The following is an 18,183-nucleotide window of genomic DNA, read 5'->3' as shown; positions in this document are numbered from 1 at the left end:
GAGAGAACGCGCTCATCTGCTAGCCAGCAGGTTCATTTCCCAGTTACAGCCAAGCATTTTGCTGTTCCATTACACATCTGGATAATGAGTTCAGAAACAGTTTCCCTTAATTAAATACTATGATTTATTTGATAAGAGCATCTCCAGGCATTAAATCTTTTCTGGAACCTGAAACCGTTTGACAGAGGGAGAGAGGTTTCTGATGAAAATGCACACATAAGAAATTATGTTCACTGTTTTAGTACTGTCAATACTAATTCTTTCAAGTTGTAAACCAAAGGCAATGACAACTTTAGCAACTGCCTTTAAGTTTAGGGTTATATACATTTTTAAGTACTATAATTAAAAGTTCCTATTTTTAAAGAAAAAATGACTATGGCAAAATTTTATTGAATTCAGTTGGTCAAATACAGGTATTCACAGAAGGTGATTCTTCCTTCTATTTCTACATTATTAATAACCAAAGCCACATTCTTTGGCAGTGTAAAGCGGGGCAGTAACCCAGTGAAGTCTCATTAGCACAAGGCTCCCAGGGGCGGGTCTCAGTTACAGCCAGATCCATCCAACACCAGGGGAAGTAAGGATCTTCACAACATGTGAAAGTCTTATGGAAGTACAGGTGGCCCCAGGACTCTGGTCTATGTCATACTGTTTCCGAGGTCACTGAAGTAATTTGCTCAAGAAACCACTCTGGGATAAATTGAGGGGAAAAAGATATTTGAACTAAGTATGTAAAAAGTTACAACAGCCTGGAAGCGTTATCCTGTGTCTTTACTACTGAGTTTGGTATTAGAATTTACATCAGGAATCCAAGCAGCCAGAACGCTGGTCACCTAAAAATGTTATAATGGTCGCCCTACAAATGCTTTGATTGACTTGCACAGAAATTAAGAGAAGAAGCTGGAAACCTCTGGATGGTCCCCGTGCCCTGCAGTTTGCTGCAGTCTCTGCCACCTCCTGCTGTCCCTTCGTCACTCGCCTTAACCGCCTGGCCTCTGTACGCATTTGAATTTGGGATGCCTGATTTAGACACAGTTCTTTCAGAGCCATTCATCACAACTTTTATTCTCAGATTATTTTACACTTTTCACGTGCCAACCTCTTCTTGAAAATTTCTCACATTCCCCAGACCGAGGGAATGACTGTAGTATAATTCAAGTAGTGGCAGAAACATTTAAACAAAGTACAAGGATGACAAAGTCAGTCTATCCCTTTGCAATATTACAAAGGCTTTGTTTCTGAATGATGCTATTGAACGTCTGTCTTGGTGAGTGATAATTTACAGCTATCCTCATACATGACATCCCCTTTAGCTACTGAAGGCTCTTGGATTTCATCAATCCAAGATGAAAATCTTTGGCATACGGATACTAATTATTTTGTCATTTTCAAAAGATACTTAATTTTTTTTCAACATGTTGCAGATAATTCTAAGAAAATTTTTTAAATAATGAAAAACCTGAAAATAATATTCCTTTATTTTTATACTTGGGATATTACACTTTCTAAATAATTTCATATGATCTACAGTCATGCTTTCTGTCCAGATTTAAAATATGCAGCCAAAAATTATAATAACTGTATGATATTACAAATTTTTTCTTACTAGTAATTTTTTTAAAATTCACTTATATGTTTAAATACTTTAAAGATCACTGAACATAACACTACCTTTGAACGTGCTCTGTCTGCATGCTTAAATTTCAAATATAAACCTGTATAAAGTTGTCTCACAATGGAAATTTACTGTTCTGTAGCTTACTGAGAAAATATCCCTTTAAGTAAAGGAAAACCAATTATTTACATACAATAAAAATTAATAGAGATTTATTTTTCAATTATGAAATTCAAGTTCAATCAAATAGGACACTGATAAAGAACAAGGTCAAATTCATCATCCCTATATTATGGTGTTAAAAAATATTGCACATTTTAGATTTTTAAAAAATAAAGCATTAAGAAAAATTTAAAGGTGGAAGGAAAGACCAGGATTGGTTAATGTTTTCCAAGAGAAGCAACATAACTTTGCCCGTGACTTTCCACATTGTCTTAAGGGTACAGCTGCAATGAGCTGGTGAAGGTTAGCTGCGCACATCCTAGTCTCCAATATCTTTTCTGTGTTCAAAACATAGTTCCCTTCTATTAACTTGGTGTGAAAGCTTGAACCTGTCTTAAGCGCCTGATTAATGAAATCGAAAACTTTTGGGATACACTTTTAAGCAGTACCAACTTTCTGTATTAAACGGACTTTATTTCACTTAAACACATTCACTTTTAGAGTATTCTCTAGTGATTTCCCCCTAACTATCTCATCTGAAGCAAGTTTTCCCAAGTCCAGAATCAGTAGTTTTGGACGAGCCACCCCCCAGAGAACAAGAACGTCCATATGCATCACATATGTAAGGGCGTGAGTCTTACCCAAGCACACACGGCCGGTTCCGTCCAACGTGAGGCCTTCAGGACACTCACAGTGAAAAGATCCTTTGCTGTTGACACAGCGTCCATTCGGACAGACGCCAGGAAACACCTCACACTCATTAACATCTGCAGGGAAATGCAGCCAGCAGAGGGGTAAAGATGTTACAAATACAAAAAGCAGGTGTGGTCTTGCTTCCTGCACGGCCTACTCGATCTCTGATACAATGTGCATCACGGCCTACTCCATCTCCCATACAATGTGCATTATTACTCAAGTTAAGGAGAAACATTCCACAACCCAGCCACCCACCTTCCTAGCACCAGCTGTGAAAATTACCACAGCTTCGTCCGTCCATAAAACACAGCCCAGACGTGCTCCTTCACCAGCTGTTCTGGGTCTTACAGGCAAGTGATGTCCCTATGAAATTCACCCAACTGCTTAAAGAGGAGAAGTGGGAAACTAACCTGTTTGCTAAGAGTAGTATGCTAAAGCATTTTTTGATTCCTTTGAGCATTCTTATTGAAATTTCAAGGTTTTTGACAACTATCCGAAGTAGGACAGGGACAGTTTTATACACTGTTCCAAAAATTTCCAGTATCACCCAAGAATACACTCACCTTCACAGGTAACACCTTTAATCCTGGCAAATCCTCTTGGGCAAGCTGTGTCTGTAAGAAGAACAGGACACATTTGTTCTTCATTATAAAAGAAAATGTAACTGTCTGGAGCTCAAGGAACAGTCTAATGAAATCTAACGGAACTAAATCAAAACCACAAGGTGGGGTCTGGGAGCCTGAGGACTTGGGCTGCCCCTACTTCATTTCTGTAGTAAACTCCATTGTGGGACCCATACTGAGATTCTTATCACTTTTTCTATCATTTCTTTTTGCTTTCACATTGACAACCGAATTACAATAGACAAAAGATTCAGGTCAGACATGGTGGCTCAGGCCTATAATCCTAGCACTCTGGGAGGCTGAGGTGGGTGGATTGCTTGAGCTCAGGAGTTTAAGACCAGCCTGAGCCAGAGTGAGACCTCATCTCCACTAAAAATAGAAATAAACTAGCTGGGCATGGTGGCACATGTCTGTAGTCTCAACTACTTAGGAGGCTGAGCCAAGAGGATTGCTTGAACCCAGGAGTTTGAAGTTGCCGTGACCTACAATGACATCATGGCATTCCACCAAGGTGACAGAGTAACACTCGATATCAAAAAGAAAAAAAAGATTCAAGGGAAAGTCATCATGTCTTACAGGACCACACGCTAACAAGGACCCTAAAGGTTACAGATTATCTCAAAGCTAGATTCTAGCTGATTCTCTTCCTTGCGTAAAATACTTAGAAGGTCTGTTTACAGTAGCAGCAAACAGCATAAACCAAATATGCATTTCAAGAGGTCAAACTATCTAGCTAGAAAAGATAACATTTCACTGAGAGTAAATGATCTGATGAACAAGATCCTCAGGAAGGAAACAGTGTGAATCTGTGCCCCAGAGGAGGGGAGGCCCCTGAGGAACCCGCAGAAGGCTCCTACCTAGCTCACAGCGCTCACAGGGGCTGCCCCAGGCGGCCCCCAGTGTGGCGCAGCACTCGGACTTCAGGGTGGCCCCGTTGATGTTCACCTCACAGCGGCTGTCCTGGATGTTGAGCCAACACGTCCCTTTCAGGCTGTCTGGAAAGATGGACAGGGGAGTTCTTACCTCTGAAGAAAATAGAACTTGACTACGTATACTGACGACATTTGTTATGGTATTTTTTTTTTTTTAAGACCTGGCGTTTGGTAGCACAACAGGGTGACTACAGTTAATGGTGATTTATTGTATATTTCAAAATAAGTAAAGGGTAGAATTGGAATGTTCCTAACACCATGATATGGTAAATGCTTAGTGATGGATACCCCAATTACCGTGACTCGGTCATCGCACATTTTGTGCCTGCATCGCAATATCACATGTACCCCAGAACTATGCACAATGATTGTGAATCCATAATAATTAAAAATAAAACAATTTTAAAAATAAAAGAAAAAAATAAAAAGAAAGGACTTAAAAAACTTGTAGCAGCATGTTCTTTAACACACTTCCACGTGCAGGCATTACAATACGGTATAGTATGTGCACGTGAACCAAGGATTGTACTGCACGCATTTCTCATACGACATGGCAATTCAGCCCATCACACCTGCTGATATTCCAGGACAGTTTCTTTCAAACATTTTTATCTCACGGCACACTTGAACCTACAGTTAAACTTCCATGGCACACTTAAATTATGCTGATCCAAAAAAAGAGTAAAAAAAATATATATACTTACTGTGCTTTGAACTTCTTTCAGAAATAATTTAATTAATGATTTCTAAAAAATTTCATGTCATACTTAAGATCCTCTCATGACACAATGGTTGAAAAATCCCTGTTCTAGGAGAAGATGCTATGGCCCAGTATTCTACGCTGCTACTGAGCAACAGTGCATTTCTATGATAAGGCCATTTCTTGTGTCAAAAAAACTCATAACCATTGATTCTTTACAATACACGCTTTGAAATAAAATTTCTCAAATAAACTTTCTCTCTTAGTTCTTATCAAATAAACCAAATACAATTTATGTTCTATTTTAGAGAGAGCAATATTTCTCCAGCTGAAGATAATTATTCAATGAATAATTTTTAAAAATCCCTTAAGACAAAGAGGAGAATAAACACCACTTATAAATCTGTCACATACCCAGGGCTAATACCTGATGTGTTTTCCTTCAAGCATTTTTCCTGTGCATACTTTGTATAGATTTATCTCTAGTTGTGGGAAATAATTTTAAATAGAGGAATATAAAGAAGATAAAAAAATTACCTGTGATCTGATCATCTAGATAGAAACACTCTTAACATTTTAGACAATGTCTCCAGGTAAAATTTAAATTCTTCCTTTTGAATAGTTGAGTACTGACATTTTTACTCCATGTACATTAGAGAGAATAATAAGTAGTTAGTAAATCTTTTGGTGGCATAATAAAAAGTTTTTCAAATGGACAAATAAATAGATGTTAAATAACTGATTTTGAAGCAGTGGTAAGGGATTCCGTCAAAGCTGAAATGGCAAATATTTATTGGCTAACATAAATTGTATGTGACGTTTTCCTTATAAAAGAGTAGCTCCTTGTTAAGGGCATGTAATATTACCACGGCTCTTACTGAAAGACAGATTCATAAATCTCCAGATATACAGCCCAGGAATCTGCATTTTGACAAGCTCCTTGGGTGGTTCTGATATAGGTGATGTAGGAAACACAATTTAACAAAAATCTTAATAGCACATTTTGGCACAAAAACTTGGAAAGTAACCAAAAAAAGAGTGTATTCCTGTAGTATTGATTTTAAAACTCATTTAATAATACGTGGAGATAAAGGTTGACTTCTAAATTAAACTATAATGACAAATAAAAATAAGCCTAACCCCTACAAACACACAAAAGGAATTACAATGAAACTGGTGAACCTATGATGGGAGAAGCAGCAATTTCTGACTTCCTACAAACAAAACAGTAACTCTCTCCTTGACTACATAGAAAAAGTTATGGGGAAAGAAGTGGAGAAAAACTGGACGGCCACTTTTGCTTTTTTCCTCTAGTTAGAATATTTGGTTTGCTCACCAGCATTTGTGTTGGGTATCAAACTATAGGCTTGTTAGGCTTCTATCTGTAAATTTCACAGCACAGAGGAAACAGATGTTTGGATAGGGCTACTGTGCATTTAAATGATCTTTGAATGACATGGGCTGGGGTAGAGGACAGTCTTAAGGCCACATGTGACCTTCTGAAGAATTCTGTTTATTTTTATTAATACACTTTAGTTCATCTTTTATATATTCATTTTACTTTTAAAATGAACAAATTTAAAAATACAACGAAATAGCCCTTCCAGACTGACCAGCACAATTAGAACATTCGTAAGCCATAAGGGCTAAGTTGATGGCTGCTACACTCATGATTTAGTTGTAACTTCCCCTGCCTGACTGGCACCACTACTGCACCAGGCTGGTTGGCGAGAATTTATGGGGCTCACATGTGCCAATCTGCTGTCAGCTTTTTACAACAGAGCACTGTGTTTCTGTTTTAAAGGGAATTTGTGAATAGTTGCCCTGCTCAACAGTATTTTTTAGTTCTGTCTGCTTAACAGCCCATCATGTCTCTTGGTCATGTAAGACCAAGAGAATGTTGATGGAAGAAAACGTATTTTTTAGTAAAGATGGAAAATTGCAGTATTGCCTTGTTTCTGCTAAAGATAAAACAATCTGCTTGTCTTGTGATACTGTAATATCGACATTCAAGAAATTCAATGATCATCAGCACTGTATCATTCATACGACCCTAATAACAGTACCACCTCTTTAAGCCGCCCACCCAAGGGACTGTAACAAACTGGCCAACATATGGAGGCAGTCAGCATAAGGAAATTCCATACAGCACATGTGGTGCATGTCCAGCCTATAAAAAGTAGGTCAAATTAAGGAGATAGTCAATGTAGGGAGGTAGTCAACTTTGGAGATTCTACTGTATTTTAAATTAGAAGGAGAGGTGCAAGAATTTGTACTGCGGAAATTAAAAGATGAAAAGCTAAGCAAAAACAATTCTTTCAAGGAGAAGTAAGACCTGGAAATAATGCCACTGAAACAACTTACAAAGTAGCTTGTACATTCAGGAAAAAAGGGAAGCCATTCAGTGATGCAGAAATTGTGAAGGCATTGTCGAAGTTGTAAGATGCTGAGACACGGATAACGTTTCAATGTGCAAACAACTGCCTCTTTCAAGGAGAACCATAACTGATTGATGGCATGAATTAGCCTTCAAATTAACCAAATAGCTTCACCCAGTAATTCAAAAGGAAAATATATAGCATTCAACCACACTGTACGAATCAATTGATACTGCAGACTCAGCAGATTTTCTACTTCATTTAGATCATAACGTAAGATTCTCTTTGCTATGAGAAGTAACTTGCTTCAGTCACTATTGAGAACCTATTACAGGGACTAGAAATCTTCAATAACTTTCAGGATAAATGTCATGAAGTTGGACAGAATGTGATAGATTTAGTCAGTAATATATTTATAGCTTCCATCACAGGAAAACATGAAGGGTTTATTGCATAGATTTAAAAAAATAGTTAACAGATCTTGATTTTCTCATTTCTTTTTTTTTTTAAATTAAATCATAGCTGTATAGCTGTGTACATTAATGCCGTCATGGGGTACAATGTGCTGGTTTTATATACAATTTGAAATATTTTCACCAAACTGCTTAACATAGCTTTCACGGCACTTTCTTAGTTATTGTGTTAAGACATTTATATTCTGTATTTAGAAAGATTAACATGTACCCTTGTAAGACGGATCATATGTGTGGTCCCACCCATCACCCTCCCATCACCTAACCTCCTCCCTCCCCTCCCCTCGCTCTCCCCTGTCCCCATATTCTTGGGCTATAGCTTTCGTATGAAAGCTATAAACTAGTTTCATAGTAGGGCTGAATACGTAAACATGAAGGAGGTAAAGTCTCTGTCTTTCTTTAAGGCTGCATATTCCATGGTGTACATATACCACAATTTATTGATCCATTCGTGAATCGATGGGCACTGGGGCTTCTTCCATGACCTAGCAATTATGAATTGGGCTGCAATAAACATTCTGGTACAAATATCCTTGTTGTAATGTGATTTTTGGTCTTCTGGATATATACCTAGTAGAGGAATTGTAGGATCAAATGGCAGGTCTATTTTTAGTTCTCTAAGTGTTCTCTAAACATCTTTCCAAAAGGGCCATATTAGTTTGCATTCCCACCAGCAGTGTAGAAGTGTTCCCTTTTCTACAACCACACCAGCATCTCTGATTTTGGGATTTTGTGATGTGGGCTTACTAGAATTAGATGATATCTCAAAGTAGTTTTGATTTGCATTTCTCTGATGATTAATGATAATGAGCATTTTTCACATGTATGTAGGCCAGGCGCCTGTCTTCTTCAGAGAAGTTTCTCTTCAAGTCCCTTGCCCACCCTGAGATGGGATCACTTGTTCTTTTCTTGCTAATACATTTGAGTTCTCTGTGGATTCTGGTTATTAAACCTTTGTCAGAGACATAACCTGCAAATATCTTCTCCCATTCTGAGGGCTGTCTGCTTGCTTTACTTACTGTGTTTTTGGCTGTGCAGAAGCTTTTTAGTTTGATCAGGTCCCAGCAGTGTATTTTTGATGTTGCTTAGACTGCCTGAGGGGTCCTCCTCATAAAATTTTTGCCCAGGCCAATTTCTTCAAGTGTTTTCCCTATACTTTCTTCTAATACTTTTATAGTTTCTTGTCTTAAATTTAAATCTTTAATCCAATGAGAATCTATCTTAGTTAATGGTGAAAGGTGTGGATCCAGCTTCAATCTTCCACAGGTCACCAGCCAGTTCACCCAGCACCATTTGTTAAGATAGGGAATCTTTTCCCCACTCAATGTTTTTGACTGGCTTGTCAAAGATAAGATAATGGTAAGTAGCTGGATTCATTTCTTGGTTCTCTATTCTGTTCCATGCATCTACCTCTCTGTTTTCATGCCAGTACCATGCTTTTTTGATCACTATCAATTTATAGTATAGTCTGAGGTCTGGTAGTGTGATTCTTCCTGCTTCGTTTTTATTTCTGAGTAATGTCTTGGCTATTCAAGTTTTTTTCTGATTCCATATAAAACGAAGTATTATTTTTTCAAGATCTTTAAAGTATGACAGTGGGTGTTTAATAGGGATTACATTAAAATTATATATTGCTTTGGGAATTATGGACATTTTAACAATGTTGATTCTTCCCAGCCATGAGCATGGTATGTTTTTCCATTTGTTCACATTTTCAGCTTTTTCTTTTCTTAGAGTTTCATAGTTCTCTTTATAGAGATTTTTCACATCCTTTGTAAATTCCCAGATGTTTCACCTTCTTTGGCACTACTGTGAACAGAATAGAGTCCTTGACTGTTTTTTCAGCTTGACTATTGTTGGTATACATGAAGGCTACTGATTTATGAGTGTTGATTTTGTAGCCTGAGATGCTGCAAATATAAAGTGAGTGTCCTTCTCCTTGCTTACTTTTGTTGGTTTAAAGCCTACTGTGTCTGTGAATAAAATTGCCACACCTTTTTTCTGCTTTCCATTTGCCTGGAATATAGATGACCTGAGTATATTTCCCTTCACCCTGAGTCTATATTTATCTTTTAAGGTAAGATGAGATTCTTGTATGCAGCAGATATCTGGCCTGAGTTTTTGTATCCAGTCAGCCAACCTGTGCCTCTTTAGAGGATAATTTAAGCCATTCACATTAATTGAGAATATTGATAAGCCTGGTAAAATTTTGGGTATTGAGTTTTTCCAAAGACAAGAGGACATTTTTAATCCTTTCACCACTGTGGAAGTTGGAATTTGATCAAAAGTTTCTGAGTGAGTTTACTTTTGTGGTGGAGGATTGCACCTGTCATTATGGAGGATAGGTCTGAGAATTACCTGGAGAGCTGGTTTAGTTATGGCAAATTTCTTCAACATGTGAATGTCATCAAAGTATTTAATTTCTCCATCATAAGTGAAACTCAGTTTAGCTGGATACAGGATGCTCGGTTGAAAGTTGTTTTGTTTTAGGAGATTAAAAGTTGATGACCACCCTCTTCTAGCCTGAAAGTTTTCAGCAGGGAGAACTGCAGTCATTCTAATATTCTTCCCCTTGTAGGTTGTGGTTTTATTAAGTCTGGCTGCTTTTAGAATTTTCTCTTTCATATTAACTTTAGTGAAGTTAATTATGATGTGCCTGGGGGATGTCTTATTCAGGTGAGTTGTGCTGGGGTTCTGAAACTGTCTGCTATCTGAATTTCAGAATCTCTTGTCATATCTGGAAAGTTCTCTTGCATGATTTCATGAAGAAAAGCCTCTGTGTTTTGTGAAGCAACTTCATCACCTTCAGGGGTTCCTATAAGGCAAATGTTAGTTTTCTCTGTATTATCCCAGAGCTCTCTGAGAGAATGATCCATTTTTGCTCACAATTTCTCTTCCTCTTTGAGCACCTGGGAGCGTTCAAAAGCTTTGTCTTTAATGTCAGAAATCCTTTCTTCTGCCTGCTCCATTCTGTTAGTGAGAGATTCTACCATATTTTTTAGATCTTTGAGGGCTGCAAACTCTTGCCTCAATGTGTCAAAATCTTTGGTCATTTTATCTTTGAAATCATTGAATTCTTGAGACATTTTTTGAATAATTTGAAATTCTGATTCCCTCCTTTCATCCATTCTGTTGATCTTATTTGCTATCTAGACTCTGAACTCGATTTCTGACATCTCAGTCATCTGTTTATGGATGGGGTCTTCAGTTGCATTTGCCATGTCCTTCCTTGGGGGTGTTGATCTACTCTGATTATTCATGTTACTGGAGTTTCTCTGCTGATTCTGCCCCATGCTTAATTTACACCATTTGGCTTTTCTCCTAGAGCTTTGCCAAGGACCCATACAGTGCTACAGCCTGAGAAACTGGGGGCCTCCTTGGTTTGGTGGGGCTAAATCAGTCTGTCTTATTTTCAGCTGATCTCTGTTCTACCCTAGTAAATCAGTTACTCTGGGTTGAAATCTCAGCTATGGAGAAATACCAGCAATTAAGTCACTCTGTTCCCCATAGACAACAATTGGAAAATGAAAATTACACCTTCCTACAACCACACACCCAGGGTACCATTCTGGACAGTCCTCGGGGGATTGGCCTAGTTCGAGAGGTCCAAATCAGTTGTCCCAGTCAGCACTGGTCTCAGGTAGGGGAATTCAAAAAGTCTCTGGCAACTAGATAGCAGGGGTCTGCTGGCAGCTCAGGTATGACTGGTTCTGGTGCTCCGTGAGGTCAGAAGGACCAATCCTGCAAATAAATTAGTCTGGGAAGTTTGATGCCTCCTTCTCCACCTTGCCCCTTTGTCACACCCAGTCAGTGGTAACCCCAGTGGGGCTGGGACTGTGGCCCAGTTCCCCCCAATGAGCAGATGCCCCAGAGGTTTACACCTGCCTGAGTCAGAGAGAGCTCTATGTCTCCTCAGCCAGGTCTCTGTTCTCAGCCGCTATGCAGCGGGGGGAGGTAAGGCCTGACAACCTTGGGTGCTTAATGGAGGCTAGGGTGGTTCACTCAGTTCCAGCCCCGCCCATGATTGATGTTGCTGGCAGAACAGCACAACTTCGCAGAGTTTGTTTCTGTCCTGGTTATCAGATGCTGCTTGAGGTGACAGAAACCACAACTCAGTTCTGGGCAATGGCAAGCAGTTGGAGCTCACACTGAGCTGTCAGTTCCTGCCTCTGCCTGCCCGCTTTTGTCTCAGCTATGATCCCCTTGGGGCCAGGTGTGTCTCAGCCTCAGTAAAGCAGACTGTTGGCTCAGCCCCTCCCTGGAAGTCTGCCAGCTCTGCACACATGTGTTGTAGTCCCTGTGCTCCTTTATTCACATCCCAGATCTGTCCGCTAGTAGCTGCCACCGGAGAAGGTGCCTGGCTTCCTCTGGTTGCCCAGAGAGGCAGGGTGTGTCTGTCTGGGATAGCCGCCCCAGTGGTGTGAGCCTTCTTCCCAGCCACTGCTGTTGTTCTACGCCTGGGGGCACCACTGCAGCTTCTGTATGGTTCCCTCTCAGCTGATCGTCCTTCCCTTACTCGGGTGCCACAGAATCAACACAGCTGAGCAAGGGCCCTTTCCCTGTCCACACCTCTTGAGAAAATGCCCAAGAATCTGGACTCTATGGGGGACAGGCTTCCAGACCTCAGGGTGAGAGTGGAGGGGAGTGCTGGGAGTTCAGAGTTGCAGGTAGAGAATATATACAGTTTTATGCCTGGCAGAAGAGTGCCATGGTGCCCTAGTATGGGTAGGAGGTCCAGTTTTTAGAGAGTCTCCCATGGGATGGAATGGGAGGATGTTTGAACTCTGCTCACTTGTTTATATGGAGTTTACTGCGAGCCCTTCTCATGAGGGAGGGGACTCCTGTCCACTTGGCAATGGATTAAGTACCTTTTGTTTGTATCTTTGGGGTTGCAGCTTGCCTCAGCAGGGTTGATTTGTGTTCTTCAACTTTCTCTCTTGGCTCAGCTCCAAACCATCTACTCATTTGCTAAAGTTCTGTCTTTTAACGCTCCTTCAGGACAGGAGCCTCTGTGGAAAGCTGGCGGCAGTCAGCCATCTTACCTCTGCCCCAGATTTTCTCCTTTCTTTTCCTGTTTTTTTTTTTTTTTTTTTTTTTCAGTTTTTGGCCAGGGCTGGATTTGAACCCGCCACCTCTGGCATATGGGGCTGGTGCCCTACTCCTTTGAGCCACAGGCGCTGCCCCATTTCTTTTCATTGTATCTTGCATCAGCAAAATCTCTGTGCTAAAGTCACTCAGTTTCATAACTTGGTAAAGCTGAAGGATGAGGCCTTCAGTGTGGATCTGCTGTATCACTCTAAAGTGTGTTGGCTATTGCAGGGACAGGTGTCAGCCAAACTATTATCTCTGCAGCAACAGATAGTTAAATTTTATGAAGACCAGAATCAGCAATGTGAGTTATTGAAAGGAAGTTTCTATAGGAAACAGCATTTCTGAGTGGTATCATGTCAAATCAAAATGAATCGAATATTTCTTTCTTATATATATGTGGCAAAAAACAAAGCATTCTGAAAAAAAGCTATCTTCTTTTAAGACACTTCAAAAGGAAATTTTGGAGGAATATTTTCCCAGGTTAGCAGAGGTCATTGATGACCAAGATGATATATGTGGATCATGGGAAGAATACATAACTTCTCTAGTCTAGTAATTGGAGAATAGGATGAAAAATTCACTGCCTTTGAGAATCACAACATCACAGTCTTCAGCCTTACCTAGCTGATAGGACCAAAGCAACTAAAGAACTATACAGGGAATTGATTGAGCTCTTAGTAAATGACATTTTATTTATTTATTTATTTATGCATTCATTTATGTGAAAGGACAGATTTTATCGATAGATAAGGGGGGAGAAAGACAAAACCTTCAGCACAATGAAGGGTTCCTGAGCAGGGAGCTGCAATGATATTTTGAAATCATTGTTTGATGCTAAGAAAGGTTCAATTGAAAAATGAAAAAATGCAGTAGAATGACCCCCATCTTCAATATATGCCTGAAAAATGCTTTCCTGCTTTTCAATCACTATTCCTGTGAATCTACATTCTCCTACCTAACCCAAATCAAGGCACAGTTTAGGTCACAAATGACTGATATTCATCTAGAGAATCAACCAAAACTGTGAATCTCCACACCACTACCAAATATCACATGCTTTCCAACAAAAAGCAAACCTGATGAATTCATTAAAAGATTCATTAACTTTAAAATTAGCAGTTAATTTTTTTACTTTTTCAGTTTTTGAAATTAAGGCACAGTAGTTAGATGTTCTGAAATTATTAAGACACAGTTGTTAGATTTTTGCAGAACAATGTACATTTTAAGTGCATCTAATAGAAGTTTCTTGAATGAGCCTTATTGGATTATAGCTAAATTAATGCATCCTTTCAACATGAAAAGGGTCCCCACCCCTTACTGGACTAATTTCCAATTTATCAACCTGACTGTTGTCATTTTAATTAGAATAAGTGGCAGAAGTAATTGCTAAGATTTATTAAGGTAGTGACAGCACTAGTCTGAAGGCTTTCTGTGTGTTAAAACAGACTTATGAGTTATGTACAAGTTACTTTTTAAAAAAACCCTATGAGTTATGTACAATTTGCAGATAAGAAAACTGAGGCACAAAGAAGTCAGCTAATTTACTCAAGCTTTCCCAACTAGTATCGGGACAGGATCAAGATTCAAACCTGTGTGGTCCCTCACTCTGTTAGGCCAGGCCTCTTCAGGCTGTAACTGATGTCTGTATCAACGCTGTAAAGTTACAAATCTATTGCTCGACTTGCTCATCTCTCTCCCCCTCTATCTTCTCTCAGTGACTGCTGTGTGCACATGCCCATCTCTTTCCCCCTCTGTCTTCTCTCAGTGAGTACTGTCTGCACACACCCATCTCTCACCCCCTCTGTCTTCTGTCAGTGACTGTGCACACATGCACACCCATGTACATAATTCAGATGTAAACAGTTGGGTGTTACCTAAAAACTCTAAAGAAAATAAAGCAGGGTAAGCAGTTTGAGGGTATAAAGGGGGAAAGCCTGCTGTATCATCTAGGGATGGTCAGAAGGCCTGACTCATCATGTGGCATCTGAGTAGAGACACAGGACAAAGAAACCCAGAAACCTCAGAGAAGAGTTTTCCAGCCATGGAGAGCAGCACAGCGGACTTCAGATGGGTGTATGTCTGACATGAAGGAGTGAAGGGAGGCAGCACTGCTCATGTGGAGCGTTGGGAGCAAGGGAGACAGAGTCACAGCAGGCGTGAGACCTGGAGGGCAGCACAGGCTTTGGCAAGGACCCAACTTTGACTCTGAGTGAATTGAGAAGTCAAGGTTTTACAGAGAGATTTCTAGACAAGGAATGACATGCATGGACTTAAGTTTGAAAGGGATCACCTGGGGCCTGTAGGTAAATGGTTCTATGGAGTCCAGACTGGTTCCCCTCATCTTGGGAGTAGGTCTTCCTTCTGTCCTCAGCTTGCACAGTCATGACACAGGCAGTGACCTCCCTTCTGCCAAATCCAATAATTTATTCTCGCTCTTCACCTAAGATCCCTATCAGTGTTTGACACAGTTTACTACTCACTCCTTCTCAAGAAATGTCGTGTTTTGGGCTTCTCAGGCAAACTGTTTTCTTCTTCTTTCACTTTCCTGTATAGATGATGGTGTAGCAAGTGCGAGTAAGAAAAAGCCAAGAAAGAGGCTGGAGGAAGACTCAGGAAGAGAAACGAAGATGACTTTGGCTGGGAGTTGCTGGTGAAAAGGGGTTGAAATACGATGAGCTTCAGGTACAATCAACAGGTTTTGCAGATGAATCCCATGTACAGTTTGAGAAAAAGCCATCAAGAATGATGCCATAGCTGGGGGGGGGTGATTACTTGAAGAACATTATTTTCCATTTGCTAAAATGGAAATGTTTCTAGGAGACTCATTTCACCTTCATGTCACACAGGAGACACAGGTTCAATCCAGGAGATAGGAATTTGGTTTCAGGTATGTTACGTTTGCAACGTCAACTAGACGTGACATGGAGACAACCATGCAGACAGCTGGGAATACAAATCTAGAGTCAGGTGGAGACACTGCGGCTGGAGGAATAACGGTGAGCATCAATGCAGAGACCATGAGGGACGAGCGCAGACAGATAGGTGGACAGGCCAAGGGCTGACCGTGGAGACTGTGGACTGAAGGGCTGGCGGGGGTCAAGTTAGCAAAGCCAACAGAACGCAGGCCAGAGAACTGAAAGAAGAAGGCAGCTGTGCTGCCTGTGAACCTAAAACACAAAACTTTCTTCCTTCTTTTTTCCTGTTTGAAGGCATTTATTTACTTTTTAATGTTTAATCATTCACAACACATGATCAGCATTCCTAATGAGCTACTACAGAGTTTATCATGTTCAATGCCATTATATTTCATTTTTTTTTAAAGAAAAATACTATAAGAACTGCTGTTTTCTTTGATCAAAGTATCACATGAGTTCACTCATTTTACTCTCCAAACAAATCTGACAGGTAATTTTAGTATTTTGATTTTTTTTATTAATAAACCTTTTAATACGTGTATTTGGTATAACTGTTCTTCAAGAGTCTGCACATATTGAAAGCATACAGTTTGATAAATTTTGACATCTGTTCAAACCTTCTAAAACACATCAGTTTCTGAGAAGGAATGGGTCATGAACTGTACCGGACACTGCTAATATTCTGGTAGAAGGAACAAGAATAAACTGCTGGATTTGACAGAAGTGGGGGCCCCTGCCTGTGTCATGTCCATGGAGGTTGAGGACAGAGGGCGGACCTACTCTGGACTGCGTAGAACCCTCAAACTAGAGCAGTGTAGGGCAGAAAAGATTAATCACATGTATTGTTCTAGTACCTTTAATCTTATTAACCAGAGTACAATAGTCTTCCTAAGCCATAGGTAGACTAGTTTAAGATTAATTTATATTTAGAAAGTCTAGAGATTTTGACTCCTTCAATATACTTAGTAACCAACTAATTGATGCATACTCCAGGTTAATTTTGAATTAGGAATCACATCATGGTAACTTTATTCATTAAAATTAATGTTTAAGTTAAAAATTAAGAGACCTGGGTCCTATCTAGACAAGGCTGCAGGTTAACACTGACACTCCTATTAAACAAATACATCTATAATTTTTTAATGTATTATTTTACTATTTGTTTTTTCCTTTTTTTCAACTAGAACTCTTTAATAAAAACAGAGATGAAACAATGTCTAAAATGTAAAAAATATTAGGTAGATTGCATCCTGAGCAGCTCTCGGCTAAGACACTAAAATTTGATCCTAATGAATGAAAACACAGGCTGAGAAAAATACGGTGGTGTTTAGCTGCTGGCAATCAGAAGAATGGGATGATGACTTGAGAGTGAAGTCTTTTTTCTTTTTTTATTAGTAAGTACGGGGACAAAAGGCCAAAATAACAGAAGTCTATATGATGAAACAAAAACTAAGACATCTTTGATGCTCAAGTGGCCTACAGATTTAGTTTTCGGAGACATTAATTGCCTAATGCTGAATTCATTTCCTTTGTATAATAAAACGATTCCATCTCAATTGGAAATTGTGGTTTAGCAAAAATATTTCTGCCTTACTGGATCCAACCCGCACACCGCCCCCTAAAAACCCCCAACCTGGAATTCTATAAGAAAAAAAGTAATGCCCCAGGCAGACAGCAGTCTATTTACTGATATGCAGAGCTGAGGAAGGCTCCTATTTCACCAGCTGGACCTCATTGGGAAATGACAAGCTGGCCTCGCCAAAGAAAAAGTTTTCATTGATAATTTGAACTCGGTCATTTCTCTTCGTGTAACAAACAAGCGATCTCGTGTCCAGCTCAATATGGTTAACATCAGACATAATACTGAAAATACTATCGTCTTTGGCAAATATTAAGTTGGAAATTCATTTTGGCTAGATAACACAAACTGTCAATTTATTTGGCACCATGTGAAAATATCTTCCCATTTGGGAATATATGTTTTGTTTACCATAAAGGTGGGCATTAGCTAATGATTTGAACTGAGTAAGCCAAGTGAATGGAACCAGGCCACTAGAAGCAGGAAAAATCACTGGGACAGCTTTTCCCATTCATGTGCTGAAGTTTTTTCTTAGGGTAACAGAAAAGACTATCTGTTTTTATACCCCCTCCCCCATGTCAATAGTAAGAACTGACCCTAAATGTTTTAAGACCTTAAAGATTAAGATGTTAGTTTAGAAATTCTGAATCTTTCTCCCTAAAGATTTCCTAAAGCAAAAAACCAGTTATTTTCTCCTCCTTATGACCGACGGTAGAAAGAAAAAAATAATAAATTTCCTCTGTGTGGTTAAAAGCTTTGAATTCTTGTCCTGTTAACTGGATCCAAATTTCATCACATTTTTGTTTAGCATAGAAAGTTGTTTGTAAAAAACATGGAGTAGACATTTGACTGTACTGATGCCTGTGGCATTTTTAGGGTAAAGAATATACATCTGTGTGTGGTATGGAAGTGCTTATAACTCACAACAGAAAATATACGGGCTTGTACGAAAGAAGGATTTCGAGAATCGAACACAATGTAAGCAGTTGCTCACTTGATACTATTATCTTCACTTCTGT

At 39.4% G+C, this 18,183-nt stretch overlaps 1 protein-coding gene across 1 annotated transcript in view; it reads right to left on the bottom strand.

Annotated features, from left to right (window-relative positions):
• The window catches only part of FBN2 (fibrillin 2), a 247,395-nt gene that overhangs the window by 65,190 nt on the left and 164,022 nt on the right, over nucleotides 1–18,183 (bottom strand). Inside the window, exons 21-23 of the mRNA XM_012807203.1 lie at nucleotides 3,954–4,091; nucleotides 3,037–3,087; nucleotides 2,419–2,544 (exon numbers count right to left, since the gene is read on the bottom strand). Of these exons, the coding sequence (XP_012662657.1) occupies nucleotides 2,419–2,544; nucleotides 3,037–3,087; nucleotides 3,954–4,091 (315 nt within the window). The remainder of the gene's footprint in view (nucleotides 1–2,418; nucleotides 2,545–3,036; nucleotides 3,088–3,953; nucleotides 4,092–18,183) is intronic.

The sequence above is a fragment of the Otolemur garnettii genome, unplaced genomic scaffold (assembly GCF_000181295.1).
Source record: "Otolemur garnettii isolate 467f Iridium unplaced genomic scaffold, OtoGar3 scaffold00003, whole genome shotgun sequence".
Lineage (NCBI taxonomy): Eukaryota > Metazoa > Chordata > Mammalia > Primates > Galagidae > Otolemur > Otolemur garnettii.
This window is presented reverse-complemented; position numbering and strand designations above follow the sequence as displayed.